At 44.0% G+C, this 21,876-nt stretch overlaps 1 protein-coding gene across 4 annotated transcripts in view; it reads left to right on the plus strand.

The window, feature by feature from the left end:
* cdc42se2 (CDC42 small effector 2) overlaps window positions 1–12,786 on the plus strand; it is a 39,440-nt gene extending 26,654 nt beyond the window's left edge. For 3 of the 4 annotated variants that reach the window (XM_018744876.2, XM_018744878.2, XM_018744877.2), the window contains exons 3-5: window positions 8,591–8,692; window positions 9,118–9,240; window positions 10,522–12,755. In XM_018744876.2, the coding sequence (XP_018600392.1) occupies window positions 8,591–8,692; window positions 9,118–9,219 (204 nt within the window). In that variant the 3' untranslated portion in view covers window positions 9,220–9,240; window positions 10,522–12,755. Of the gene's footprint in view, window positions 1–8,590; window positions 8,693–9,117; window positions 9,241–10,521 lie in introns of all 4 variants that reach the window. The other variant, XM_018744879.2, reaches the window with a different exon arrangement.
* The last annotated feature ends 9,090 nt before the right edge of the window (window positions 12,787–21,876 follow it).

Below are 21,876 nucleotides of genomic sequence, written 5' to 3' on the forward strand. Positions count from 1 at the left end.
CACCGTGCTGCCCATGATAAAGCCGTCTCTGGACTTCACCAGCAAATCGAATAATGAGCAAATGTGCTAACTGTGTCTGTAAGTTGAGGAGCTCAAATAGCTGGAGCACTCCACTGCTGAGACGCCGTATACACGCTAATCTAATATTACTGACCCGGGAAGGAAATGGCGTCGGACACAAACTCTATTCTGGTTGCGCCCTGCAGTTGTTCATCAGCCAAGACAAGGGTCCTGCAGGGAGCTCAGCCCTACATAAGAGAGGCCTCTTGAGAAATGGAGACCTTGACCTTCTCCGCTAACCTGTGGTCATCCTTCGGGTCACAGGGCACGGCTTACAGCGGCTCAGCTCCATGGGAGCGAGCGAGGAGCCACCGGAGGAGAACAGAAGGGATGGAGGCCCCATTGTCTCCTCTTTTCAGCTCGGTGAAAGCCGTTCGCCATTCGGTCTTAGTCCGCCAGCAAAAGAGGAATTGGTTCGAATCCGCAGCCATTTCACACCAAATAGTTGACCTCAGTAGTGTAAGAAATCCCTAAAGTCACTTGGCTTCATACCCTTCATGGCTTAAGTGTCCAGTGCAAGTCTGATGTACTCTCCCCCGCCCCCCCCCCCCATCCCAATTTGAAATCCTTATGTTTTCCTGTCTCCTCCTTTTTCACTGTGAAACATCTTAGTAGTTAACGGGATACGTTAGTGTGTCTGACGACAATAATGTGACTGGGAGTTGCATCGTGGGAATTTTTTGGGAGACAGCAATGCACGTGCGGTTACTGCTAGTAGCGACGGACAGCAAGACAAAGTGGTGATTGGACAGCAGCATAGAGGATGATGAAAAAGTGATGGGCCTTGAATCTAGAGTGTTCAGGTGAAGAGCAGTAGAGGGAGAGCGCAGGTGCCCCCACCCCCCACCCTGGCATCACTCATTATGAAATCCGTGTCCAGTTCCCCTTACCTGCTGCTACGTATTTGCTTCCGTTAAAAGCCAGAACTCTAACCCAGCGTGGACAGTCCCGCACTCCGTTCGCAGCGACTGCCTCCGATTCATTTGTTTATTGATTTATTTTAATGGAGACATTTCGCCTTCCCTGTCCAAGACATCCCCCGCAGACCCATTGTTTCTTTAGCATGCGAACGCAGGAAAAGTCAAGAAGACCGGAGCAGCCTTCCGTGAAATTTGTCTTTCAGACGCTGATTTTCTTCTTGAGATGGCTTTTGCGGGAGCCTCGAACCTTGTGAAGTCAGGTTCCTTCCTTAGTCGGCATCTTGCGCCCGTTCATTGACATCCTAGGGCTTGATCAATTTGAGACGGCCCTTTTTCACCCGAGTGCGTAGTAAATATTCCCGCACCCTTCCGATCGCGCGGTGTTCGCGATCATATTTGGCTGTGCAGTATTTGTTGCAGTATCCGTTGCAGGTTATTGGAGGCCGGTTTTCGTGGAAATAAATTCTCCAAACGCTCTTTACGTCCCCCACTTTGGATTCAGTTTAGCCTTTCGGCTTCAGCCGCTCTGTGGTTCAGGCCGCTGTTTATGAACGTTACGTTTGAGCACGTCTTTGTCCCCTTTCTAGACCTGCCCCTCCGTGCAGTGAGACTTGTGGGTAATTTTCATAAAGATGTGAGACGGTTGAAATCAGGTCACTGCTTCCCTGGGGGCAGCGCTCCAAGTATGTGTGTGCGCGTGTGTGTGTGCGCGCACGCCTGCGTGAGTGAGCGAGTGCGTGCATGTGCATGCGCGTGCATTCGCCAGTGACCCAGATAAAACCAAATTACCCAGGGTGCACTCGCTCCCCTCATTACCGGCGACAGCGAGACCTGAATTAATTGGTATTTGAAGAAGCCGTCGAATCGAAACGAGAAGCCGCGTGAGGATAGCGGTTTCCTCCTCTGGGTTTTGTGCAGCAGGGAAGCCGCAGCCTCGAATCCCTTCGAAACAGTATGGAATAAGCTGCCGAAACAATTTAGTGAGAGCCTGCGTGTTTTCGTTCGTCACTGCATACTTCTCCAGCCCTTTGTATGTGGATTGCATTCGTCTGTTATTGATTTGTATTGTACTTTTTTTTGCTTTTCTTTTCTTTGACAGGTGACATGAAATCACCCCATTAGGTAAATTCCTGTTGTGATGGGGGGTCAAGTTACTGTTATCCTATTGAAAAAAATGTCACCTAAATTAAATGCCGAAAGAGAAAGTATTTTTGTGCATGAAAGTGATAATGGCAGCTTATTGAAACAAACCTGGACAAAATTTGAAGCTACGTTTTCTTTCATTCATTCATTATCAGCAAATGCTTGTTTAGTGCAGGGTCATCACCGAGGCACGGTCTGCCCGGGACGCACTGGACACGGGTAATTTAATACGTTCCAGTGTCCGTGCCCTTGCTATAGCACGTTAGAGTAAAGTGCTAAACCTCAATTGCTCCTGTATAAATTACTCAGGGGTACAAATAGGTGAATAAAGTATCTTAACATTAGAACTTGCTTTGGGGAATGATGATAATGATGTAAATGAATGTCATAATATCATTGAGTAATAAGTACTGTGCGCTATTGCAGTTTCGATATTACATCTACCATGGGTTGAGATTACAAAAGCGAGAGAGAGGGAGCTGACGGTACATCGAGTCCAAACGCCACCATTCGGTCTCTTCTTTTACACTGGCCAGTGTTTCCAGGGTAGTTCAGAGGTTTTTTTACGCTAGATTTAACCAGAAAATAGGCAGGCTGACACCAGGGAGGGACGAAATCCTTTCCTCTTAGAGATGCCAAGCGTGTATCTCTGTCCTAATGCGTTTGATACAAGCATCTGATGGAAGCCACTGTACAGAATGAAATACCTGTCCTGGAAGTAGGATTACTGTAGTGGGCAAAATAATGAAGCCCATTGTGTGTGTGTGTGTGTGTGTGTGTGTGTGTGTGTGTGTGTGTGGGGTGGGGTGGGGTGGGGGTATTTATGTTCATAAGCAGTTGATATTTTTATTTTTTTATTTTTATATTTTGATATTTTTAGTTGTACCTGGGCTGAATACACACACACACACATATATGGACATATTGATGTATTGTGTGTGTGTGTGTGTGTGTGTGTGTGTGTGTGTGTGTCGTTATTTAGACAAGTGTGTTGAATAGCTTGCTGCTAAACAATAGATGGTAAAACAGTGTTCTTACCCTGACCTTTCACATACTTGCACAGGCTGCAGGGCCTTGGGTTCCTATTCTTGCGCTGGGTTCCTACGCAAGCCCGTCAGCGGGGAGTGTGGGAGAGAGGAAACTGCACCGAGGGAGCAGGGCAGCGCTCTCGCTTTCCCAGACACCACCCTTCAATAATGCGTTTCACGTGCCGACCTTTTCCCTGCCTCCGCGGCGCTGTCGGGCTCGGCCGCCGTAGCGCTCTGCCGTAATGAGCCGTTGAAACCGGATTCCTGCGATTCGTCGTGACGCCCGCCGCCCCCCCTAGCGTTTGGGACCCCCTCTCCGTGTCACGTGATCACGGGTGCGGCACTAACAAGAATGTTTGCTGTGTTATGCTGAAGCCTTCTTTCTGAACGGGCTCTACGTATCCTTGTTGAGTCGTGAAGTCAGGAATGAAACGGCACGGAGAGCTTGTTGGAGACGGTTTGCCGTGGCACAGCTGGATGGGTGATGGGGCGATCCATTGTTTTGGAAAAAATATGGCACTCCCTGTATATGTACTGCACAATGCATCCAGTTCGACACTAATAACGTTCTTGCGAAAGAAAAACAACCTCCCAAAGGTGGCAGGTTCGATTCCCACCTCCAGCTCTAGTACCCTTGAGTAAGGTGCTTACCCTAAAATTGCTCCAGTGAAATCACCCAGCTGTTTAAACGCGTAAATAATTGTAAGTAGCATAGAACCCAAATGTAAATCGATTTGTATTTTATCTTAATTTTTTTTTGTTTTTTTTTTTTAAATTCCTATAGCAACTGGAATAATACCTCCGATTGTCACGGCAGCTTTAACTCTGCACCAGTATTTTGCAGAAGTTTTGCCCGCGACCTTGAGCAAACACTCTTAAGATCAACTAAAGGAGAGGTGAGCGACCAAGACATGCCAACCTGTGAGGGAGATCCTTTGCTAAATGGATTTTTGCAATTGGCTCCATTGTGACTCGCTAGTGGGTCTGGGGTTTGAGTCCCGCTTGGGGTGCCTTGCGACGGACTGGCGTCCCGTCCTGGGTGTGTCCCCTCCCCCTCCGGCCTTACGCCCTGTGTTGCCGGGTAGGCTCCGGTTCCCCGCGACCCCGTATGGGACAAGCGGTTCAGAAAATGTGTGTGTGTGTTGTGTTGTGTTGTGTTGCATAAATATTACATTCTGTCTGTTCAGTTCACAAATCAGGGTTGCACCTTAATGGAAAAGGCCTTCCCTAGGTTATAGGAAACGGTGTAAGTTGCTTTCGTGCGGTCCTAATCGTTTTACGGGGACGCGATACCAGGTTTTCAGCTTTATTGCTGGTTTCCCCATCCCTCTCCTGGGCGGCGTGTCTGCGATCGCTAACTGCGGTCGAACCTCCGCACCCATCTTTCGTTCGCTTGAAATGCGTGTCGCTCGGTGTGGGCCGACTACGGGGCAGCACACGTGTCCGAAGGACGGGTGGGGTGGGGTCCACAGACGACCCGCCTCCCTATGTGACGCAACGTTAAGCAGGGTCACTCCACGGTCATCTCATTCACTTTTTCTTCACCTTTGGCCAGTGTTTTCTCAATGCTCCTTTCTGGTAGCGGCCCTTCCCTGATGCTGTGGGAATTCTTTAAACTCGGGCTGCTCGACGAGCCGCCCAGCGACACGCCTCATTCAGTAAACTGTTCGTCTTTTCCGAGCCCCTTACGGTCCAAGGAGACCGGGGGGACGTGCCGGACATGGCTGCTCTCGATCACCAGTTCAATGGCTTGGCGGTAAACCGGGCACCCGTGAGGGATCGCAACGGTGTCTCGTGGAGGAGGCACGTCCACGCTGTCCTGCAATGGTCTGGGCCAACAGTGACTGCATCTGACCGGTATATTCTGGAGTTTTCTTGGACTGCACTGGACACCTGATTTAGCACTGGTTTACACAAAGCAGCAGAACTAGCTTTTCTTGGCTAGATGATATGTCACCCACCCCCCACTTCCACTGGTTTTGGTTTGGGGTGAGTGTGTCAGTGTGTCACTGTTAGGTCTTGACAGCCCCGGCAGTTTGGTGTGAGAGATGAAACCTCAGCAAAAAAAAAAAAAAAACCCTGAGTTTCCCCCTCTGATTTGTGTCTTTTATTTTTTTCATAAAAATTTCCTCTTATTTTGCCACAGACTTGGTGTGATGTTGTGTGTGTGTGTGTGTGTGTGTGTGTGTGTGTGTGTGTGTGTGTGTGTGTGTATATATATAAACATGATTCATCAGACCAGGCCACCTTCTTTTATTGCTCCATGGTCCAGTTCTGATGTTTACGTGCCCATTGTAGGCGCTTTCGGCAGCGGACAGGGGTCAGCATGGGCGCTCTGACTGGTCAGGCTGCGATGCACTTTGTGTTCCGACACCTTTCTACGATGGCCAGCATTACGGTTTTCAGCAATCTGTGCTACAGTAGTTCTCCTGGGGAATTGGACCAGATGGGTTAGCCTTCGCTCCCCACGCGCATCAGTGAGCCTCGGGCACCCGTGACCCTGTCGCCGGTTCACCGCTTGTCCTTCCTTGGACCACTTTTGATAGGTACTAACCACTGCATACCTGGAACACCCCACAAGACCTGCCGTTGTCGAGATGCTCCGACCCAGTCGTCTAGCCGTCGCAATTTGGCCCTTGACAAAGTCACTCGGATCCTTACCGTTTTTCCCGCTTCCAATACATCAAATTGAAAAACTGACTCTTCACTTGCTGCCTAATAGATCCCACCCCTTGACAGGTGTCATTGTGATGAGATATTCAATATTATTCACTTCACCTGTCAGTGGTTTTAATGCAGTGGCTGATCTGTGTGTGTGTGTGTGTGTGTGTGTGTGTGTGTGTGTGTGTGTACTATATACATATCTTTGTTACATGCCCTCTTCACTGCAGTACAGACTGTGGTGCCCATATTTCGTGCATTAATAGACACATTTCTCTAAAATTTTGGTACATTCATTTATACCCAGTCCTGTGTTTATCATAATTTTAATACCCTCATAATTTGAATAGATTCATTTTAATAGATTTCTTCTGTCAGTTGTATGAATGATCACTACTTATTCTTCAGTGTGATTTTGATTTTACCCCCTCTGCTTCTGGGATTTGTTGAGTTAATTTACAGTGCACATAATGTGTTTACAGTACATACAGCTAAAGTGCCTGAACATCCCACTACGGAAAGAAAGACATCAGTTCTCTTCATTGAGGATGACACTACACACTTGTTTAGCTGCTAAATATCTTTTTATTGTCCATTATGTCCTACACCTTTACTTTCAGACACCTGATGCCTAAACGTCATATTTTGAGATGTAATAATTAACGAAAATTGCTTCACATGTCTGGTGTAATGTGATTGAGTTGCTGTGTTACAGAAGAATGTCCTTCAAAGTAAAAGGTTCGCTTCAGCTGTTATTTTATTATTTCTTTAGATTAGGATCTTTATTACACAGTGTTAGCCACTTCTCAGAAAATCCCCAGTCCTGAACTTCCTCTTCAAAAATGCTCTTGCCCGGGTCTGTACCACGTGTTGCTCGAGTCGGTATGTAACCAACCTTTTCATTTGTTTGATACCCATAACGTACATTTCCGAGTCCATACTGCCTTCCTAAACATTGAATGGTAACTTGTAAATCTGTACATTGGCAAAGTTACAAATTAAAACCTATGTAGGAGTGATAGTGTTCAGGCATCTCTCAATAATTAATCCGTCCCTGGAAAGATATTAAAATTTCCTATACACCATTATTTTAAATGGCAAAAAATGTATTCTCAGCCCATGCAAAAATCCCAAAAAGTTTTCCCAAGTACTAGAATACCATAAAACACCTATACAGCTACCAATCTATGATGTCAGCACAAAATATTTACATTTACACACTTGGGTAATTCCTATTTTTCTTTTCAGATGATCAGATCTCTGCAGGATAAGCAATAAAGTAGGGATCCAGCGAGCATGCTGGGTTTGTGAACAGCTTTCTAAAACTGCGCGCTTCTGGTAAAACGCTCATATACATCCAAGAAACACCTAAACTTTTCCTGCTACCTGCTCTGCAGTCTCTGTAGTCGTTCACTTAAATAAAATGTCCGATATGGCTGGCAGACACTCCTGTGGAATTTCGTACACTTTCCGTAACGCCCCACTCTTTAAGTAATACTGTCACGTTGCTCAACGCCAACAGACAGAGATCTGGTTGCAGACACACCATTTACAGTATATTGCTGAACTTCTGCTTCACTTATGCAAATTTCTTTTTTTTAGGACACCTTTCTAATCAATTTTATATACTTTTGTTCACACATTGAAAGTTTGGTCTCAAAACCCAAGAGCTGTTATAAAAAAACTTCAGATAAATCATGGCATGTATGTATGTGTATTTGGGTAACTTGCAATACGAATCCAGCATCTGAAGATACAAAACACAATTTAGGATTCTGAATGTGTAAATAAAATGGTTAGAAAAATTCTTTTGTGCCAACTGCGGTTAAATTATTGAATAGAGAATTCCAAAGCTGAAATTTTAGATTGGTATACAGTAGGTTTTTAATATATTTTGATTGTTGCTTTATTTCTTAATTTATTGTATGTTATGGTATGTATTGTTTTATGTCCAGTGTTGTGCACTGGCCGTGTCATGGCTGTCCAAGACAAATTTCCCAGAAATGGGACAGCGAAGTATATTCTATTCTATTCTAAAATGTTTAACAGCACGGTCAGAGGTCAAAAACATATTGAGGAATGTTAGTAGGTGCATCATAACTTCAGTGCGCAATTGTTCATATCATTTTACTTTGAAACTTGATGGATAGAAATATGCTGGATCCTTACCTTACAAATACAATTTTACCTCAAAGTCACAGTCAATAAAAGGTTAATAATGTGGATATTTTTTAATGTATTCAATTGCCTTAATTATCTGTGCTTGCCTCTATCATATCAGTAACAGATCTCGTCTTTACACTAGTGTTACAAATATAAACAATCGGTACACATGCTTTAAATGGTGTGGAAGGTGCACTTTATTGCCATCTATTGGCTTGAATGTCAGTAAACTTTGGTTAAATTCTCTTTGCTGCAGAGATTTCACTTCAAAAAACAAAAAACCCTGTGCATGTCTATACAGGTAAAGAAAAATAATGCATTACAAGCATTCTCCCTGTCTATTTTTAAAATGCATTTAGAAAGGGGCAGGGAGAATGCTTGTAATTTTAAAAATTTATAACTGAACCATTTATAAGACAACGAACAAATGTATCCGAAATGTAAATGGAATAAGGAGCCCCCTGAAAATGACTTCTTTGCTCTCAATATAAGTGTTACAGTTTTTGATGCAAATGATGGTAAGGATGGCTCTCTTGCTCGAGTACCCTTCTTGAAGTAATGAACGTCAGAAAAATGAACGGTCGCAGGCTGACGGTCTCTTTCCTCCTTCCGCAGAAGAGACGGAGGCGCATTGACCGGAGCATGATCGGCGAACCCACCAACTTCGTCCACACGGCGCACGTGGGATCAGGAGACCTCTTCAGTGGCATGAACTCTGTGAGTGAGCCGGGAAGGACATCCCTCTGGGTTCAGGGCGAGATCTCGATGGGATGGGCCGCCATCCTGCGGTCACCAAGGCGTGACCCGCACCACGTTTGCTGCGCGCAGCTACAAGCCGCACGGCAGCAGAAATTACAGTTTTGCACGAGCTGGCTCTCTCAGCATTGATTTACACCGCACTGATTTTGCTGTGGAACAACTACTGACAGATCCAGATGGAAACTGACATTTCTGGGCAGTGCATCTGAAACAGTGATTCAGATAAGGATGCGATTTTCATACTATGTCTTCATGTATCTTGCATCTCTGTAGATATTGTAGTCAATCTGCATCTGTATGAGTGACTATTTTCTATTCATGTATTATGTATGACATTTTTAAGTCTAAAATTGGTTTAAGCAGGGATGTTGTTCCCCTTTCAGGTGAATTCAATTCAGAACCAAATGCAGTCAAAGGGTGGATATGCTGCCGATGCCTTGCCGGTCAATGTGCAGATGCAGCTGGTGGACACAAAAGCAGGATAACTTGAGCACTGAATGTTCATGGTAAGGAGCACAATTACGACTCCTGTGCTTTACTGCGAGCAAATCTATTACTTACCTTGGGTTTACATCTATTCACTTAGCAGACAATTTTCTCCAAAGTGATGTAAATATTATGTGATATTTAATTAATCTAATCTATTTAATTTAATTAGCATAGTGGTTAGAGTTACTGCCTTTGGATCCAAAGGTTGCAGGTTCCATCCCCACCTCTGCTGTCGTACTCTTGAGCAAGGTACTTACCCTAAATTGTTCCAGTAAAATTACCCACCTGTATAAATGGGTAAATAATTGTAACCTTAAGACTGTAAGTTGCTTTGGAGACTTACAATCTTTAGGTGAACCCCTTACTGTCATTTACCTCTTTATACAGCAGACCAATGTAACACACACACACACAAATGCTTCCTCATTCTACTTCTGATTTAGTCACAGCATTTTCAAGAGTTTCCCTGGTCTTGCAGAAACAGGCAGTCGAGCGCTCTTCAGTAGTTGCAATCCAACAAGTCCCTCCAATCAGATATTTCGATCAGAGCTCACTTGTTTTCTGTTGTCACCCTCCAGTGGACAAACAAACTCCAAACTGCAATCAGCCCATGCGAATGATGTTTTATCCCAGGCTTATATTTATATTTATTTATTTAGCTGATGTTTTTTTCTGCAGAGCAGTATACAGTGATTTACCCTTTTATAAAGGTGGGTAATTTTGATTGTATCACTATTGCGCCACCAGACTTTTAACAACTGCACCTCCGCTGCTGTGATTAAAGTAGAGTATTTGAATCGCTCTTCCTTCAGATGGTAGGTCTCAACGCATTATCATACAGTTGTTTCCCTGTAACCTTGTAAGCACTTATTGTACGTATGTATTGAACAAATGTAACTCTTTAGTAGTCTTAGACATTCGATAGACAGATGAATAATAATTATATTAAAGACAACAATAGATATAGTGTTTAATAACTTATTTACAATAATTACACACACGTATTGTCTGAAACCGCTTGTCCCGAGCGGGGTCGCGGCAAACCAGAGCCTAACCGGCAACACAGGCCTCAGGGCTGGAGGGGGAAGGGACACACCCAGGACGGGATGCCAGTCCGTCGCAAGGCACCCCAAGCGGGACTTGAACCCCAGACCCACCGGAGAGCAGGCACAGGCCAAAACCCGCTGCGCCACCGCACCCCCCTTACAATAGTTAATATTTATTATATTAATATTGTCAGTGTATTTGGACCCTATCCAAAGCATCCAAAAAAGGCATTTATATTCTTCTTTCCACAGCTTCCTTCAAGTCTGTGTTTCTTCATCCCTGCCTGTGGTTGCTGTCCATCCACCCCCCGCCCCTGCCGCCACGACACAGGTTTCCTTGGACCCGCCCACCCCGGCACTCCTCACGCAAATGCACACGGACGGTTTTTGCACTCCCGTGGGAATGAGGCTGCCCTGCCAGTCAGGAACACCCTTAAGCAGCGCGCCCCTCAACAACACGTCGGTTCAGCTAAGACGGAGGCTTTACCTCCCTTGCTCGCCTGCCCGCCCGCTCGCTCGCTCGCATGACCCTCATCTCTGCAAGTGCAAGTGTAGTGCTTTTCCTGTGATTTGCTGTGAGCATTTGTTTAGTTTTTTTTATTATTATTATTATTATTATTGTTATAATGTTGCTGTTATTCATGTTTGAAGGTCTGGAACCTACAAAAGTACAGTTTCTTTTTTTTTCTTTTTTTTTCTTTTTTTGGGGGGTCAGGGGGGTGTTCTTAGGCAGTCAGCCCAGAGGCTGTGTGTTTGAACAGTGGCTTGCTACAGCCTAGTGGTGCCAAAATGCCTGTAGCTATGGAATGATGGGATAGTTTTCTTTTCTCTCCTGTCAATAAGTTAATTTGACTGTGGCAAACTTTAACTGCCATTCCTTCGGAGATATGATTGTTACTTTGCTGTTTACATCACTCCAGTTTCCATTCCCTCTTACATCACTATCAAAACTGATGTTGAAATGACATATCTGGCATTTCACTCCAACGTTCTGCTGTAAATTTATCAGTTGAGTTGAAGTTACATGGTGTTTTCACAGTGTAGTAACATTTAGAGAAATGTAGTTTCTGTGGTTGTGCTTGGTACTAATTTGGCAAAGAGATTTTTTTTCTGTATATTTGACCATGGTGCAAATCCAAACTTCCAGTCTCCAGCATTGGCGGTTTGACCTGTTGGCGGAGTTTATGAACTTTGCACATTTTGAAACGAACCTCACGACAAACGTCAACTTTTTTGGCTAAGAGTTATACTGGGGCCATTAGGGTTGCCGTGGCAACACCACTGGCTGTAATGAAGGTAATGCCAGAATGATTACCATCAACACACAGGGTTACTTCTACTGTTTTGATTAAGGACATTTTGCTCAGGTCAAAAATGCATATTTTCACCTATATGAAATAAATTGTATACATGATATTGTATTGCACTGTTTTCTAGTAGTGAAATTGAAATGTACCAAGCAAAGAAAGTTATAAATAACAACAAAAAAAAAAAACCTCTGCAATCAAGCTGTTTGTTAATATGGTAGAATATTTTAACAATAGACCTTTTAACAAGCTGTAAAGAAATCAGAAATGTATATGGTACTATGTACATACTATTGGAAACATATTCCGTCTGGAAGTAAAATGTATGAACTCCAATTGACGTTAGCCTGTAAAAGATGAGATTGTATTTTCAAATGTTTTGTAATTGCTCTGAAAATCAGTCTCTCATTCACATATTCAGAGTATTTCTCGGTTGCCATGTCTTGATACCGTTTGCCTGAGTCCAAACTGCAGCCAGAGTGCGTCTGTAATGTCGACAGCCCTGTTATTAACCCGCGTCCGGCCATCTCCACGCTTCCTTGTGCTTTATGTTTGTAAATACTTTGTTTCTTATGTGCCACAGCTTGGGGTAATTTATTTCCATTTTGTTCTGTGCTTTTTTTTTTTTCCCGTTTTAACGTTGGGTTCATTTTTCTACGATAAGTATCGCAAATTAGTTGGAAGGAATAAGTGTGGCAGTATTTATTATTGACCAATAATAGATATGTCTTGGACAGGAGTAGTGAAACTTGCCATGTCATTCAGTAGCGACATGTAAAATAGTGCCGAGTCAGATGGATGCAAACTAATGACGCAGAGAAGTTAAAGCACAAGTGACAAAAAAAGTGATCCGTACTGAATTTGCAGTATACTGTAATGAATAACAAATATATTGAGATAAACCTATGCCGTTATTACCCTACTCTCCGCCAGACCTCACAGCTAATGAATTTCAACATCAGGGAATTCACCCATTTCAATAAAGATGTTTATATTAGTTACACTCATTGTTCTACACATCCAAGTTTTGTACACCTCCACCCCTTATTAATGCACATTCAGTGTTGGCTTGTAGATTACCAAATTCTGTTGAAATAAATATTTTTTCCATGTTAAACTGTCTTGCTCGTTTTTGTTTTTAGGAGTTGCAGCTGGTCTGACGATTTCTGGCCAAGTCTTAGAACGGCTCTGTCTCGGGCTGCATGTCGCTGAAGGCTTATTGAAATGAGCACTTGGACACTTCACACAGTGTCCGTTCCACTGCCTATTGAAGAAATGCATTAAAGCTGGCTTCTCGTTTTTTGGAGCTCAGATATGAAAACCCAATCTCTTAGCTGGCCCTGTTTGGACAGAAGAGCATAAATATCATTTTTAAAACCAAATGCAAAAAAAACCTACTCAATATGTAACTTCCTTTTTGCTGAAAGAAGCAAACGGTGAAAAAGAATTGTCAAATTATGCATCAAATTTTTAACAGAAGAAAAGCAATCTCAGCTGATTCAGGCGTGGTCCAACTATAATACGAGAACATTAAACAGCGGTTTCAATTTCCTTCAAACGGTTTTGGAAATGTTCACTTATTTGCTTTTTTCAGTTCTGTCCTCAGTGATGACAAAAACAGTGTGTATTTCTGAACCGATGACCTCATTACATTTTGCAAAGTCATGTTCCTTTATTTGTGTTCTGAAGGAAAAGTAAATACCAAAATGTACAGTGTGCCCATTGAAAGGCTGGATTTGTTCATATTTTCGTACACGCAGTTGACTGTTACTAGATGTTGTCATTGGCCTCCACTTTACTGGTTTTCACCCACAGTGGTGGTTTGGACCTTCTGGAAGCAGAACTACGGCAGGGACACGGGTGCGATCTTGCTGAAAGGTTCCTCCGTGAGCCCAAGATTACAGGCTGTAAGTTTGGAGTTAAACAACTAAAACATGTGATGAGGTCATCACACCATGCATCACTCCCCAACAGGCATTGTCCCTAGACAGGCTAGAATCTGTACCCAAGACCAGCATGGATGATGACCTCAGAGCAAACAATGAGTTTTAGTGGAACTCAAAGAAGGCATGTCTTGAAAAGTGGACAGCTAAAGAATATAACATCAACCTTTCCCTGTAATGCAACGGATGGACTCGGGCCAGAAAGAGCTAAGAGTTGCATGCATCAGCCCCAAGGGTTGTATGACTACTGCAACCAAGCACGTGCTGCGGAAGTCCGCAAACCACCAAGATCTGGATGCCTCGTTTTGTTAAAGTATGGCACATTTCTCATGTCTCGGCTACTGTCAGGAGCTGTTAACACATCATCCCAGGGCGCACAACCGCTTTGTGGCTATTTCCAGAAACTTGTGACCAAGACTGAACCCCTGGAAAGGAGTGTGACAATACCCTCAAGCATGCGTGAGAAAAGTTGTATTAGGATTTCTTCTAAAGGGCAGGCCTTTGACAGCCAGTCTCTTCCCATTTGCATTTTCTTTCAAGGTGACGGAATGCCTCTATCGCCTGGCAACAGGACAGACAGCGATGCCTTTGTTTTCACAGACAATCATTTACTAAGTGACTGATGATGTCCTCCTTACGTCTTTTTCCCTTTGAATATGACATTGTTGAAATATGCTTTTAACTTACAATGGAGGTGAGATTTTCTTTCCTATGTGCAGGGATTAACAAATTGAGTATACAAAAGAATTATTTCATGATTAGGTGCAAAAAATTTACTTTGGAATTTATTTTACTCCAGATATATAGAAAGTGCTTTCAAAAGCCAGCTTCTCTCCAAATCAGTAAAACTTGATTTTGGCAATTCAGTCATACACTTTGTAGATCAGGGGCATCCAGGTACGGTCAGGAAAGCAAAGGAAGGCCATGAGTGATGGAATCTTTTTCCATGAGTCTGTGGTGTATGGATATATGGATATAGATGAGAGTCAGCCAGACAGTCAGGATCAGCACCCAGATACCAAATCAAGTCATTTTATTGTCACTCACCATAGCAAGTGTACAGGTGGTAAAAATCTTAGGTGCGTTCTCCGCATAAGCTACGGAAATGTAGAGACGGCAGAAAAATGTATACAGACGCTCCTCGTTTAACGACCGCGCGGACTTACGACCAGCTCTCCGACCGGTCGGTATTGTACGCTGTACAAGAACTTTGGTCGTGGAAACGGCAGCACGGCTTCTCAGCGTGAAGCATCTTATCTCGCATCACCCTTTCTCAGTCTCGGTCTCGTTCCCACAGTCGGTCAGTATTCGCTATAAGCGTTCGCAATCTCCAAGGCTACATATTTCACTCCAGACTACATATGATAACGCTGATGACCCCGAACCACTACCACACTTTGAAGGATTCGATGACTAAAATGTTAATCTGAATGTCTTTTTTTATAACTTAATTTTTTTGGTGCATCATTTTTATACTTTTTGCTTATTGTATTTTTATGTTCTGTAATATATGAGTTATGCAAATTAAAACAAAGTTATCAAGTTGGAGTTTCCTTTATACCTTTTATTTATTCAGAATAAATAAAAACCATTACCTGTATTTACAGTATGCAAACCTAAGTAATGTATATTAGAGCTGATTTCCTCTGTTCTGTTTATTACAGTATACAGTACACTACTGTATAAGCATTTATAGATATACAAAAAATGTTAGAAATGGTGCAAAGGTGACATTAAAACAAACTCTAAAGATGGTTGACACAAACCCACTACCAGTACAGCATGCTTGAAATATCGGTAAGGGGCGGCTCCTCGCTTATCGACCAATTCGCTTAACGACCTAGTCGCAGGAACGGAACTCGTTAAGTGAGGAGTGTCTGTACAGTATACACAAACGCCTGTAGAGTATTACAGCGTCTACAATATTCACATAATAAAACATACAGTATCCAGTGGTGGTGGTGTTAGTTATTTGTTAGAGTTCAACAGTCTGATGGCCTGTAAGAAGAAGCTGTCTTGCAGCCTGCTGGTGCAGGATTTGATGCTGTGACACCGTCTGCCTGATGGTAGCAGCGAGAGCAGCTGATGGCTTGGGTGGCTGGAGTCTCCGATGATCCTCCGTACTTTACTCACACGTAGCCTGGTGTAGATGTCCCGGAGGGAGGGAAGCTCACCTCCGACGATGCGCTGGGCTGTCCGCACCAGTCTCTGAGGAGCTTTTCAGTTGAGGGTGGTGCTGTTCCCATAGCAGGTGGTGATGCAGCCAGTCAGGATGCTCTCCAAGGTGCAGGTGTAGAATGATTTGAGGATGTGGTGGCTCATACCAAACTTCCTCAGCCATCTGAGGAAGAAGAGGCGCTGGTGAGCTTTCTTCACCACTGCCTCAGTGCGAGTGGACCATGTGAGGTCCTCGGTGATATGGACACCAAGGAACTTGAAGCTGTTGACCTGCTCCACTGGCGTCCCGTTGATGGTGATGCGGGTATGCCCCCTGTCCTGTCTCCTAAAGTCCACTACAAGCTCCTTGGTCTTTTGGATGCTGAGCAAGAGGTTGTTTTCCCGGCATCAGTGTGTCAGAGTGAGTACCTCTTCTCTGCAGGCCGTCTCATCGTTGTTGGTGATCAGACCTACCACCGTTGTGTCATCGGCAGATTTGATGATGACATTGGAGCCGTGTGGGGCCACGCAGTTGTAGGTGTATAAGGAGTATAGGAGAGGGCTGAGGACACAGCCCTGCAAGGCTCCAGTGTTGAGGGTCAGCGTGGAGGATATGCTGCTGCCATTTCTGACCACATGGCATCTACCTGACAGGAAGTCCAGGATCCAGCTGCAAAAGGTGCCGTTCAGGCCCAGAACCCGGAGTTTAGAGTCAAGCTTGGAGGGCACAATGGTATTGAATGCTGAGCTGTAGTCCACAAACAGCATTCTCACATACGTGTTCTTTTTGTCCAGATGAGAGAGAGCAATGTGCAGGGTGAAGGCAACGGCATCGTCAGTGGAACGGTTGCTGTGATAAGCGAGGCAGGCGACACAGAGCAGATGTGGTCCCTGATGAGCCTCTCAAAGCATTTGCTGATAATGGGAATCAGAGCAAGATACCTACAAGACCTGGTCACTTCCTACACCCCCCAGCTAGACCGCTCTGTACCCCCACCTATTCCCACCTACCTTTCCTTCCAAGTTCTGGCCTCACAGAACTGCTTAATCCCTCCCTGTACTCAAAGAGTCTCGAAACTTATCTTGTTCGGGCCCACTTTTCCGTGCTGATCTCTGAAAGCTTCAAAAATTAGTCCAACACCATCTCTTAATTTTATCTATGCATTTTCTATATCTGCAAAATAGTGGTGCCACACCAACAGGATGTGATTTGATTGTGTGTTTGTATCTGAAGGTCTTCATCTATTGTAAAAGGCTCTTTCGCATAGCATCAGCCAAATTCATGAATGTAAATATTGGTGATGAAATCTGAGCCAGATCAATAGTCATCGACTTGGATCCTTCTGCTAGTGTGAGTCAGACATCACAGCAAATGAGACATCTGGCATAACTGTGCGTGACAAAATGGACTTGGGTGCAGATGAAAAAGTCTGTCTCTCATGGAAAGTGGTCTTGAGTGTTAAATAAGGCTCAGACTGAAAGATGGCAGCACATCGGAACAACAGTAATACATTCTCTTTTCCTTCCCCATCTAGACGTTTACATTTCATTGAGAATTACATACTGTTGGCATTTAGACTGAGGTGACATCTACAGACAGCCTACATAACCAAGGATTTTCTTCAACTTTTTGTTTAGTGTTTACACATGTAAGCTCATGATGTCAATTTGATTATACCTATTTTTTTATAGTCTCTACCTGGGTGCTCTCTCATCTACGCAAGGTCAGTTTCCCCAAGTCCGAGCTCCTCCAAAATCAATCTGGACCATCAGCCATGTTTATTGAGAGGGCAGTTATCTCAACCTCCCAGATGACCAAAAACCCTCCCAGTACAGTCCATTCTCTGAACAACAGACTGTATGGAGAGACGTCTATTGCTTCAAAAATCCTTTGCACCCGCTGTTTCAAATTTTCGTGTAGTATACTTGTATAAATGCACACATACGTTTATATATCCATGAATCATACACAGCTACTCATGTAATGCAAATGTTTAAAAAAGTAATTAGCACTGTGATTAGGAATTTTCAATTATTTGGATAATCCAGCTACTCGTGCGATTACCATTTGTGCATATGGTGGAAAGAAACAAACTAACTGTACTTAAGAATCACGTGTCTGCATCTAAGTGCCTCTTTCTCCTAATGTCATGAACACATTGTATTTTCTATGAGATGTATGTCGCTTTGGAGAAAAGCGTCTGCTGAACGAATACACGTAAATATACATATACACAATGTCTCGTTTCATGAAAACGTAAATGAATGAATATGCACATGTGCCTGCATGTTTCTAAAAACAAAAGCAAGTCAAACAAAAAAATTAAAATTGAAAAACACTGGACCACCACTGCTGCGAAACACATGCAAACAAGAGCCTGGTTTACAAACTTTTGGGGGGGGGGGGGGGGGGCACTGGGCCTGGCTTATGTGCTTGGCTTCCTCTAGTTATTTATTATTTTAACTAGTTCCAAGATGTACACCTGCTAGATGCCACCCCTGCTCCACACTTTCCACTTACTACCAATCCTATCTTTGATCCAGGTTCTCACCTACCAGTGAAGAATTTTCCATGGACTGAAAGACTTACAGAAAGTCATCACCAAATACATACAGTCCCCTCCCCACCAGCCTTGGGCTCTGTGTTGCTGGGTTAGGCTCCGGTTTGCTGTGACCCCCGCCTGGGACAAGTGGCTTCAGCCAGTGTGTGAGTGATGCTCTTTGCTGTGTCTGGGGTTTGAGCCCTGCTTGGGGTGCCTTCTGACAGACTGGTGTCCTGTCCTGGGTGTGTCCCCTCCCCCTCCAGCCCTATGCCCTCTGTTGCCAGGTTCGACTCTGGCTCCCCGCGATCCCGTATGGGACAAGCGACTCAGAAAGTGTGTGTGTGTGTGTGTGTGTGTGTGTACTCAGTGGAGGTATACTGTCACAATGATGCTCGCACCACAACCAGCAGCACTTGACTCTGCTTAAGCACCTGATGGCAAACGGAGCATTCAGCTATAAAAACCATCCCCATCTCTTTCCCAGCTGCGGAATCTTATTGAGACAACCGACCCTCCTGTGATCGCAGCTCTCCCTCTTAGTTCCCTTGCCTGTCCCCTATGGCATCGACCCTCGCAATGTCCTCGTTGACCACATCCTCAGATCCTCCCCACGTACAACGTCCGCGCCTTGGATTCATCACGACTGTCCCTGACTACAAGCGCTGCCTTGTCCCAAGAACCTTAGCAATAAACGATCCCATGACTGGGTCCACACCCAGGTCCCTGGTCTGCTCTGAGTGATATACATGGGCTTACTGAGTTCTGGGGGAGCCCCTGTACATGTTAGAATGCTGCACAACCACCATTTGTCTTCAAATAAAAGACATTAAATTGTTCAAAACTGAAAAAGTTCATTCAAAATTCAGTTCATCTTCATAATACCTTTACCATACAAGTCTGCTACAAAAGCATCCAATTTACAGTAACTACTTTCTTATGGTGCTGACTTGCATAATGTTGTAAAACTCTTTCTACACACATTTATTTAACAGACGCTTTTGTCCAAAGCAACTTCCAATGAACTCTATGCAGTGTTATCAGCCCACACACCTTATTCATCAGGGTGACTTACACTGGGTCACTCATCCATACATCAGTCAAACACACTCTCTCTGTCACTCACACACACTATGGGGGAACTTGAACAGCATCTTTTTGGGAGGAAACCAGAGCACCTGGAGGTAGCCACACAGACATGGGGAGGACATGCCAACTCCACACAGTCTGAGTTGGGATCAAACCCATGTCCTCTCACGCCACCCAGGCACTGTGAGACAGTAGTGCTACTTGCTGTGCCACCACCCCACCCTGTATGCGAAAGATTTTATGAATATGCCATCATATTGTGAAAATATGAATGATTATGTGTTATTTCTAATAAATTCACAGGGGCATTATTATTGTCTTTTGTCTTTACCCACATTTACAGTGTGACAGTTAGTCAAAGGTACAACACAAGAGTGTCAAGGTAGAAGCATGAGATCAAGTCACAAAGAATTATTCATTATTCATTCTTTAAAGACCCATCTATTGAATCCTGGGCAATATACCTTCATTAATCTTTATCCTGCACCGTCACACAAAATGAAATTCCAAAGGCCTTACAGACATGTCCTAGCTCTCTGCAAGCAAAGCCACAATTTGTTTAGTCTGAGAGAAGTAATTTTATAGATGAGCTATCCCCTTATTTCATATCCATAATAATTTAATACCTACACTGGGAGTAACAAAAAAAGTCTGAAAGTAGGTGAAAAAAGAAATGGATGAAGTCACTTTTTCCTGGGATTTGCAGAATGGCTCCTATTGGTAATCCTCTGGCCTGGTGCCTCAGCTGCGTTTTGCCCCACGGTAATTTCCTCTCCTTAAATGCAATTTAATTTGTCTGATCAATTATAAGTGTAACAAGGGGTAGCGGGTCCCTCAGCTTTTAAGGAACTTAACGTCTTTCCTCAGTGTTTGTGTAGAGCTCTATTCAGCTGACATTTTTTCACCCCCAAGCCTGACTATATGATTATGAAAAAGGGTCAGACTTATAAAATCATGATACCCAAAATCAAATATATTTAGTTCTCCGACCAAGTCCTGGGGATCCACTGCGTACTGCGTTGGTTCTTGTTCCAGCTGATCTATAATTATCCTCTGTTGAGCTGCTCACTGGATAAATTACATATTTCGAAATGAAAAGCAGGGTGAGGGTGGCATGGTGGTGCAGCATGTAGCCCAACTGCCGCACAGCACCCGGGTACTACAACAGAACGTGGGTTTGATCCCTGCTCGGCCTGTGTGGCCCCGAACTGACTAGTAAAATACCCAGATGAAAGCAATGGTACGCTTGAGTAATTTTGTCCATGTTAGTAAATGCATCAAATCAAGCAACAAATTCTTTTGCACAGCTGTGTTTCTTTTCTCTGACGGATAGCGATGAGTCATGTGACACGTTGTAAGGAGCTCAACCACGCACTTCACATGTTCTCTCCGTACTTTGGGACATGTGCAATGTGGTTGTGAGGTTGGGCCCCTCATGACCTGAAGTAGAACCTCTTTACATTTACATTTACATCTACATTTATTTAGCAGACACTTTTCTCCTAAGCGACTTCCAGTGAACCCTATGTGGTGTTATGAGCCCACATACCTTATTCACCGTGGTGACTTACACTGCTAGATACACGACTTACAATGGGTCACTCATCCATACATCATTTTTATGTGAGTAGCAGTGGCCTCCTGTCTCTGCAGGGCTACAGCTGGGTGACATGGGGTCTCGGCTCAGCGGTTCCTTGGAAGCCGAAACTCAATCACTCTGGGAACTCCCTGGTTGAGAAGGTTGGTCTTAAAGACGTTCTTGTGTTGAAATTATAACTTTTACACCCAGTTGTTCATTACTGATGCTACTGAAAATGTAGCAATAATGAGTCTTAATCCTTTCCAACTACAGAGGCAACATTAATGTTTTTTCCCCTCTCATTTCAGATGCAATTTTAACTCAACTGAAATAAAAACTTTTAAGCCAATTTAAGAGGGTTTTTTTCTGAGGGTTTGAAAGCTAAACCATTGAAATTTTGTTTTGTTTCATTCATTCGGCTGATTTTTTTTTTCCAAAACGGCTTACAGTGTTAAGCTACCTACAGTTACATACACTGGCTGAAACATCTTGTCCTAAGCGGGGTCACGGCGAGCCAGAGCCTAACCCGACAACACAGGGCGCAAGGCTGGAGGGGGAGGGGACGCACCCAGGACGGGACGCCAGTCTGTCGGAAGGCAGCCTAAACAGGACTCGAACCCCAGACTCACGAGGGCCCAACCCAGCCCAACCCACTGTGCCACCCCTACCTAGAGTTAGATATCTATTTATACAGCTGTTTTTTTTTTTTACTGAAGCAATTCAGGGTAAGTACTTTGCTGAAGAGTACTATAGCAAAAGGTGTAATCTGAACCAACAACATGTGAGCCCAAAGGTGACACCTCTAACCGCTACACCACTTACTGCTGCTTTCATCAGCTCTTATGATGGGTGCAAAAACGTTAATATTGATGACTGCAGAAAACACACCGCTAATGTTGAACTGTAATGCAGATTAGAACTGCTATATGTTTCAGGGTCTGCAGTGTCACATATACCGGAGATAAAGATGACCTTTTCAGAGTATATGTGAT

The sequence above is a fragment of the Scleropages formosus genome, chromosome 6 (genome assembly GCF_900964775.1).
Source record: "Scleropages formosus chromosome 6, fSclFor1.1, whole genome shotgun sequence".
Classification (NCBI taxonomy): Eukaryota; Metazoa; Chordata; class Actinopteri; order Osteoglossiformes; family Osteoglossidae; genus Scleropages; species Scleropages formosus.